This window comes from Pelobates fuscus, chromosome 4 (assembly GCF_036172605.1).
Source record: "Pelobates fuscus isolate aPelFus1 chromosome 4, aPelFus1.pri, whole genome shotgun sequence".
Taxonomy (NCBI): Eukaryota; Metazoa; Chordata; class Amphibia; order Anura; family Pelobatidae; genus Pelobates; species Pelobates fuscus.
This window is the reverse complement of record NC_086320.1, coordinates 289,471,608-289,480,930: the sequence shown is the minus strand read 5'-3', so window position 1 is coordinate 289,480,930 and position 9,323 is coordinate 289,471,608. Positions and strand designations below refer to the sequence as shown.

The following is a 9,323-nucleotide window of genomic DNA, read 5'->3' as shown; positions in this document are numbered from 1 at the left end:
ACGTACCTCCACATGTGGTGGGAATGCCCAAAGGTACAGCTTTACTGAAAAGCAACGCAAGACCTACTCACTCATATTTTCCATAGAGCACCCGAATTAAGCCCCTGGACATATCTACTGAATAGGCCTATGGATGACTGGACGAAAAGAGAACAAAGGCTACTACATAAAGATACCCTAGCTGCCAGGAAGACCCTGGCACAGGCGTGGTTAAAGGTAGAAACCCCCCCGACAGGAGCGGTACTCACAAACATAAAAGAGGTATACCTTATGGACAGCCTGACGGCTAGGGTACGAGGGTCCATGTCGCGCTTCAAAAAACTGTGGGAACCCTGGACTTCTAGCGACTTAGCATGAACATCCCTAGTGAAATCATGACAGAAATGCCCAAATGCAGGCCAGCGCAGCACCCCCCCCCCCCCCCCCTCCTACAAACATTACATAAACGCGGACCGAAGAACTAGTCATGGAGCCACACCAGCATCTCTGGACCTGGTGCACTGGGTCTCCCTCAACTTTCCTATCCCCCTTCTAACTCACCCCTTTTCTTCCTAACATTGTTCTACTGATTTCTACCACTTCACTCTACTCCTGGCTCACGTCTGTCTGGTACTCGCAATGGCTACTGAAAAACAATACACATAGAAACGAGTAACAATCACCAATTTACAACCACCACACAACCACAGGCACACGGGTACTAAGTACTCGACCGGACAGAGAGTCAGAGACTAACAATACAATAGCCAATGGCGGCAAGTTTGGCTACTTCAGCCCATTTTCGTTTGTTATATGATTACGAGATTTCATTACGCTTATAATAACTGAAATAAAAATTAATGCATTTTGACGATACTGTAAGCCAAGCCATAAGGTAACTCACAATACGCAGGGATGTAATACCACTAATCTACCTGTGAAATTGTAGATGTAAATGGCATAACATGTTTTGTACAATGTGAATGTCAAATGCTTCAACCAAAAATAAAGTATATAAAAAAAAAAAATGAAGTCACCATGCCAGGTTATATGTTTTATTCCATATTGATAAAGCCACTGTGGGCGAAACGCGTACAGACACACACACATACACTCACAGACACACACACATACACTCACAGACACACACACTTACAGACACACACACATACACTCACAGACACACACACATACATTCACAGACACACTTACACTCAGACACACATACATTCACAGACACACACACAAATTATTATTTTTTTACTAAAAAATGTCCACCCAGCCTCCCTACCTGGAGACCTGGCGTGGACTTGTCCCTGGGGTCCCGTGGGGCGGGCGGCTCTCTCCATCTCAGCCGCGGCGAGGGAGCTGTGTGCTCTCTGCTTCCTCTCGCCGCGCGGGCTGTCTGCTGTAGCTGGGAGACCGAATATGACGTCATATTCCGGCTCCCGGCCTTAGCAATCGGCGTGCGGCGAGAGGGAGCAGAGAGCACACAGCTCCCTCGCCGCGGCTGAGATGGAGACGGGTGTGGGGGGAATCCATCACCTCTTGCTCCCCCCACCCACATGACGGGGGGAGGAAGGGGGGCATTTTGGGGCACTGAGTGCCTGCAGGAACAAATAAAATAAATAAATAAAATAAAAGTGCAGGAACTCTGTTCCTGCAGGACTCAATACATAGGCGTGCCGCGTGGATTAGGGTATGCCCAGGCACACCCGGCACACCCCGTGCGCACGCCTATGCACACACAAACACTACCGTGGCACAGTGACTTATGGGGCTGACATACATTTTTTTCCAGGGCTGCAGTGCATTCCCAGTCCGGCCCTCGTTGGGGAGAAGAGGCAGAGAAACACTGAAAAGGCGCTGGGAGAGATAGAAGGAGCACTAGGAGAGAGCAGTATTTCGTAGTCCAAGATTACGGAGAATGAGAAGAAGCTGTTGATGATCAACAGTGTCAAAAGCAGCACAAAGATCAAGGAGAATTAGGATAGCGTAATGGCCGCGAGATTTAGCAGCGATTAAACAAAGTGACGAGCGTGGAATCCAGACTGAAGCGGATCAAGCAGAGAGTTGGATTCGAGGAAGTCTGTCAATCTTGCATACACAACTATCTCAAGGATCTTGGAGGCAAACGGCAGGAGCGATATAGAGCGGTAGTTGGATGGGGAGTTGGGGTCAAGGTTAGGCTTTTTCAGAATTGGCATTATCGTTGCATGCTTGAAGAGTGAAGGAAATATACCCGAGGAAGGAGAGATTGAAAATTTTAGGGAGAGAAAGAGCAAGAGAGGGAGACATGGTGCAGGTGAGATATGAGGGAATAGGATTGAGGGAACAGGTGGTGGGGCGGGAGGACCTGAGCAGAGCAGAAACCTCTTCCGTTGTAGTCGGTGGGAATGAGCATAGAACAGTGAGTGGGGTTAGGTGATGTATTGGAAGGGGAAGGAGAGAGGTTAGAGATCTCTTCCCTGATTGTAGAAATCTTCTCAGTGAAGTGAATTGCAAAGTTTGAGGCGGACAGTGTAGGAGGAGGCGGAGCAACAGGGCAATGGAGAACATTAAAAGTGTGAAAAAAGCATTAGGGTTAGCAGGACAGTGTGTTTATGAGGATGTTGAAGTAATTTACTTTTGCAGAGGAAAGAGCCAGAGTGTAGGAGCGCAAGTCAGGTGCAGAGTGAGACTTTCTCAAATAGCATTCAGCAGTTTTGGAAATTTTTGGGAAATATTGGGTCAGCTTGGTGTGCCAGGGTTGTAATTGGGAACGCTTGCTGAGTTTCAGTGTAGGAGGTGCCATGATGCCATGATGTCTAGTTGAGAGGAGAGAGTAGATGAGGTTGCGTAGTTAGGGCAGGTGAGATTTGAGATGGGTAAAAGGAGAGTTTGGAGTTTGGTGGAGAAATGCTAGAGATCAAGGCAGTGGAGGTTTCTGCGAGATTGGAGAGTTGCAGGTGATGAGATTTGGGTTATTATTATTATTACCCTATCCCTGCATTCCCTGCCATGGGACTCTTACATTATTATTATTATTATTATTGCCCTATCATAGCATTCCCTGCCATGGAACTATTACATTATTATTATTGCCCTATCCCAGCATTCCTTGCCATGGGACTCTTACATTATTATTATTATTATTGCCCTATGCCTGAATTCCCTGCCATGCTACTATATTATTATTATAATTATTGCCCTATCCCTGCATTCCCAGCCATGGAACTATTACATTATTATTATTAATTATTATTGCCCTACCCCAGCATTACCTACCATGGAACTATTATTATTATTACTATTGTTATTATTGCCCTATCCCTGCATTCCCAGCCATGGAACTATTACATTATTATTATTAATTATTATTGCCCTACCCCAGCATTACCTACCATGGAACTATTATTATTATTACTATTGTTAATATTGCCCTATCCCAGCATTTCCTGCCATGGAACTATCACATTGTTATTATTATTACTATTGTTATTATTATTGTCGTATCCCAGCATTCCCTACCATGGAACTATTACATTATTATTATTATTGCCCTATCCCAGCATTCCCTGCCATGGAACTATCACATTGTTATTACTATTATTATTGCCCTATCCCAGCATTCCCTGCCATGGAACTATTACATTATTAGTATCAATATGTGATCCCTGCATTCTCTTTCCTCTCCGTGACGTTCTATCCTTTCTCTCTTTGCTGCTATCCAGGCCCGCCCCCAGCACATGACGTCACGCGCAACGAGCTATCCCATTGGCTGCCTGCCGTTCCCTGGCCTGTGTGTGTGTGAGTGTGTGTGTGTGTGTGGAGAGGCGGAAGCGGTGCTGGGTATTGTCTGAGGGAGCCGGGGCTCTCACACACAGGCCGCACCGCGCACAGCTCGCCAGACCCCCAGGACCCCGCGCCGGCCGCTCTCTGCTTTTAATCTGTTTGTGTGCTGTGAATAGTGTGAGCTAGCCGGCCGGGCTGCCCAGCACACCGAGTCTCACTCCGCCCACCGCCACTAGGCCGCATCCCCGGCCTCGAGTACTGACACAGCCCTCGGGCCCTGCACCCTCAGCCGCAGGAGGAGAGGAAGGAGCGGGCCCTGTGTGTGGAGGAGGAGGAGGGGCTGAGGGAGGAGCTGACTGCACAATAGCTGCAAGGAAGAACCCTGTCTGCTGGCCATAGAGCCCTATAAACAGCATTTTATTATTAATAATACGCATTTTTACTGCAATTCCCTGGGAGGAGGGGGAGGAAGATGTCCAAGGCAGGAGGAGCAGCAGCAGCCGCAGCAGCAGCAGCAGCTGGAGGAGCAGGAAGCGGGGGGCTCACCTGGGTGGTAAGTCATATAAACCTGGGGTGGAATAAATGTAAATACCCTCAGCTTTTATAGAACTACAAATCCCTGGGTTCTTCTCAGCCAGCCTTTTGACATCCCTGCCTTTTGTAACAGTGATGTTAATGGGATGGCTATTGTAGGTTAAAGTATGAGGGAGACCCCTTGTGGCAGGGAAACATACTGTTCCCCTTGTGGTGTGGGATATGGGTAAACAATAGGGTAGATCCAATATAATATACAACAATAGGGAGGGTACATAGGGAAATTGAGGGTTTTTGTTTATCATTGGCCATGATTCATAATTCTGCTTCCAGATCAGCTCAAGGAAAATCGGGCAATGATGGCTTACCGTTGGCACATCAGCAGTTGTTAACTGGATTACACCTGATAATCTTGCAGTGTTCAAGTCATCTTGTGTATTGACATTCCAATGATGATATTTTGAGCTATGTATTCCAAAACATGGTCCACAACAGCTGGGTTGCCATAGGTTAGCTGTCACTGTAATAGGTACATATGTTTCTTTGAGCCACAACCCAAGGTGCTTGATCTACATCCATACTTACCTTTTCTTATTCTGTAGCTGAATTGCAATTCTAGCTCTCTGTTGTGTTTGAAACCTGCTGAGATTGTCTTGAATTTTGCAAGTGTATTTGTTTAATTAGTCCCCACTTTTCAATTTTCTTTAGAAGTCACAATTAAACTTGATATGATTTTGCCCTTTGCAAAAATGTTGCATGTAACCTGTGTCCTGGCCTTTTTTATGAAGGCAAGGGTAGTCTTGTCACACACATACCATCCATTCTACTGTTCTTCGTTTTCATTTAAAAACTGGTTTAATGTTCTAGCCTAAAAAAAATACTGGGACATTTCTGGACCTCTTTTATTCTAGTCTACTCAATGTTATGAATAAAAATATCAGCTCATTGGTTTTAAATAAAGGCACCAGTTGGAACTAACAAGAAAGATTTGGTCTGATTCATCTTCATGCTTGTGCACTTTACAGTTTGGATTTAAGGGTATGAAATGTATCAAGGAAAGTAGTGCAATCATGCACAGATACAGCTAAGATAAAAGTAATACAAATTTATTGCATTAAAGTGACACTATGGGTACTCAAACAACATCATCTTATTGAAGTGGTCTGGGTGCAGTGCCCCTGTCGGTTTAATCCTGCAATGTAAAATATTACAGTTTTTGAGACACTGCATTAATTGCATTGCAGGGTTTACTCCACTTCTAGTGGCTATCTTTCAGACAGCAACTAGAGGAGTTTTCGGGTCCCTAACAAACGTTTACTCATTTAAATGACATTGGACGTCCTTATGCTTTGAACGAGGATGCCTAACATCTTCAAATTCCTCATAGGAAAGCATTGACTCTATGGGGGAGCTTTACTGCGTTCGTTGTGTTTGTAAATTTAACATTAATCACACACACACAGGACACTCCTGCAGGATCTAGACCGCTATTAACAGAGCAGGAGATAAGAAATTCTAAATTAAACAAACTATGCGATAACGGAAGTCTAGACATTAGATCTCTCTGTACAGGGAGCGTTTAGGAATGCTGTGTAAGTCACATGCAGGGAGGTATGTCTGGGGCTGCCTAAACATTTATTGTAAAGTGATGCGGAATAAGCTGGTGCTATATAAATACCAATAATATAATAATACTGTAAAGGAACACTTTAGAATTAGGAATACAAAGACCTATTCCTAACATTGTGTTCCTCTGCCCCCTTCTCTCCCCACCCCCCCTGTTAAAAAACAAACAAACCTTTCTTTCACTTACCTGTCTCCAATGCCGATCTCCTCTGACATCATCTGATAGGATGGAGGACCTAATGCGCATGCATTGGGAGCATTATGACTTTCCTATAGGAAAGCATTGACTCATTGCTTTCTAATGGAGTTTTGCATGATACTGGATGTCCTCATACAAAGCCACTAGAGACAAGCTTAACACTGACATACATTTAACTGCAATGCTTTACATTGCAGGTTTAAAGGACAGGGACACAGCACCCACACCACTTCAATTACTGGGTGCCTACAGTGTCCCTTTAATGCCTAAATGGGAGAAAATTGAGCAGTGGAACTGCAGGAACATGATTTTACACCAAAAATGCTTCATTAGGCTGTAGTTGTTTTGGTGCCTATAGAGTGTCCCTTTAAGCTCTCCTGAGTATTATATAAACTCAGGCTCCTATTAAACAACTTGTTTCGCAAAAATATGATTTGCAAATAATTGTGGTGTAAGCAGCATACATCACAATCAGATGTAAAGGTAAAATACATTTATTATGATGGACTTGTGTAGTCTTGAAAGCTTGAACTCTAAATTTACTTTTTGAGTACTCTTTCTTTTTAATGATTATGACTCTGCCTCCTTTGGACTGTAAGCTCGTTTGAGCAGGGTCCTCCTCAACCTATCGTTCCTGTAAGTTTTCTTGTAATTGTTCTATTTATAGTTTAAATTCCCCCCTCTCATAATATTGTAAAGCACTATGGAATCTGTTGGCGCTATATAAATGGCATTAATAATATTACAGGAGTACTCTTCTTTTATATCTTTTGACCTGTAATTATATTATTTTATTTACATAGCACCAGCAAATTCCATAGCGCTGTACAATGGGTGGACTAACAGACACGTAATTGTAACCAGACAAATGGACGCTCAGAAACAAAGGAGTTGAGGGCACTGCTCAATGAGCTTACATGCTAGAGGGAGTGAGGTATAATGACACAAAGGGTATAACTAGTGGTAATTTAATAGGTTGCTAGAAAAGTAATAAATGAGAACTTGGGCTATTTTTGACAGTTGCAGGAGAGGAGTCATATGGGGGGAGATGAAAACCTGCTAACAGTTTAGATGATGTGATTTCAAAGATTTTAGGAGGAGTGGAGACTGGGTGAAGGTTTAAAGGACCACTCTAGGCACCCAGACCACTTCAGCTTAATGAAGTGGTCTGGGTGCCAGGTCCCTCTAGGACTAACCCTTTTTTTTTCTTATAAACATAGTAGTTTCAGAGAAACTGCTATGTTTACAATAGGGTTAATCCAGCCTCCAAATCCTCTAGTGGCTGTCTCACTGACAGCCGCTAGAGGCGCCTGTGTGATTCTCACTGTGAAAATCACAGTGAGAGCACGCAAGCGTCCATAGGAAAGCATTGTAAAAGCTTTCCTATGAAACCGGCTGAATGCGCGCGCAGCTCTTGCCACGCATGCGCATTCAGCCGAAAGGGAGGATCGGAGGCGGGGAGGAGGAGGAGGAGAGCTCCCCGCCCGGCGCTGAAATAAAGGTAAGTTTTAACCCTTTACTCTCCCCAGAGCCCGGCGGGAGGGGGTCCCTGAGGGAGGGGGCACCCTCAGGGCACTATAGTGCCAGGAAAACAAGTGTGTTTTCCTGGCACTATAGTGGTCCTTTAACGAAGGAAGGAAGGGAGTTCCACAAAAAAGGTGCAGCCCTGAAGAAGTCTTGGAGGCGAGCTTTAGATGTGGGAGTACGGATAGAGGATAGTCATAGGTCTTCGGCAGAGCGCATGGGCCTCGACTTGTGTATTAGGGAGCATAGGTAGGTTGGAGCAGCATTATGTAGGGTCTTGTAAGCAAGCACCAGAATCTTAAGTTGAGCCATATATCTAACTGGAAGCCAATGTAGGGACTGACAGAGGTGGGAGGTGCAGGCGGACAGGAAAATGAGCCTCGCTGCTGCATTCATTATAGATTGCAGCGGTGCAATCTGGGAACACGTAAGACCACTGAGAAGGGGATTGCAGTAGTCAAGGAGAGAAAGAACAATGGTATGGACCTGCACCTTAGCTGTGTCTGGTGTTACATAAGGGCGGATGCAAGCTATGTTTTTTTAGATGGAAGCGGCAGGATTTGATGATGGACATTAGGGGTGAAGGAGAAGTTGGAGTCAAAAAGAACACCTAGGCTGCGAGGTAGAGGTGATGGTGGTGCCGTTGACTTGGAGGGAGCCTGACACGGGAGTAGCAACACTTGAGGGAGGAAAGACCTGAAGTTCTGTTTTGGACAGATTGAGTTTAAGGAAGTGAGCAGCCATCCAGTTGGAAATCGCAGAGATGCAATCACAGACACGAGTCAAGATGGGCGGAGAGAGATCAGGAGAGGACAGGTAGATTTGCATGTCATCTACATATAAATGATGATGGAAGCCAAAGGAGCTGATGAGTTTACCAAGGGAAGCATTATAGATAGAGAACAGTAGGGGACCAAGGATAGAACCTTGGGGAGAATAGTAAGAGCCAGAGAAAGAAACGCTAAAAAAGCGTTGGGAGCGGTAGGAGGAGCACCAGGAGAGAGCAGTATCCCGTAGACTGAGATTACGGAGAATGAGAAGTTGATGATCAACAGTGTCAAAAACGGCAGATCAAGGAGAATTAGGATAGAGTAATGGCAGTGAGATTTAGCAGCAAGTAAATCGTTGGATACTTTGGTCACAGCTGTTTCAACAGATATAACCAAAATACAGGTGTGGAACTGCACTCATTCCCAGGTAATATGTATCCGGGTGCAACCAGGTCAGTCCCAGTATCAGGAACTAAACATTTGATAAGGAAAAAATAGAAGATGGTCCAGGCACTCAAAGGTACAAAATAGGTAAATTTATTGAACCCACTGCCACTCACTGTGAGTGTTAGTGGGTTCAATAAATTTTACCTATTTTGTACCTTGGAGTGCCTGGACCATCTTATATTTGTTGTCCTTGTCAGCTCTTTCAACAGAGTGACGAGCGCGGAATCCAGACTGAAGCGGGTCAAGCAGAGCAGTTGGATTCGAGGAAGTCTGTCTATCATGCATACGAAACTCTCTCAAGGATCTTGGAGGCAAATGGCAGTAGTGATTTATAGGGGGAGTTGGGGTCAAGGTTGGGCTTTTTCAGAATCGGCGTTATGGATGCATTCTTGAAGGGTGAGGGAAATGTTACAGTGGAAAGGGAGAGATTGAAAATTTTAGTGAGAGGGAGACAGGATGCGGATGAGATA

The 9,323-nt window shown here is 44.8% G+C and overlaps 1 protein-coding gene across 3 annotated transcripts in view; it reads left to right on the top strand.

The window, feature by feature from the left end:
* The first annotated feature begins 3,749 nt into the window (after nucleotides 1–3,749).
* Nucleotides 3,750–9,323, top strand: part of TOP2B (DNA topoisomerase II beta) — a 58,126-nt gene continuing 52,552 nt past the window's right edge. For all 3 annotated transcript variants that reach the window (XM_063452186.1, XM_063452187.1, XM_063452185.1), the window contains exon 1: nucleotides 3,750–4,306. In XM_063452186.1, coding sequence (XP_063308256.1) covers nucleotides 4,226–4,306 — 81 coding nt within the window. In that variant the 5' untranslated portion in view covers nucleotides 3,750–4,225. The remainder of the gene's footprint in view (nucleotides 4,307–9,323) is intronic.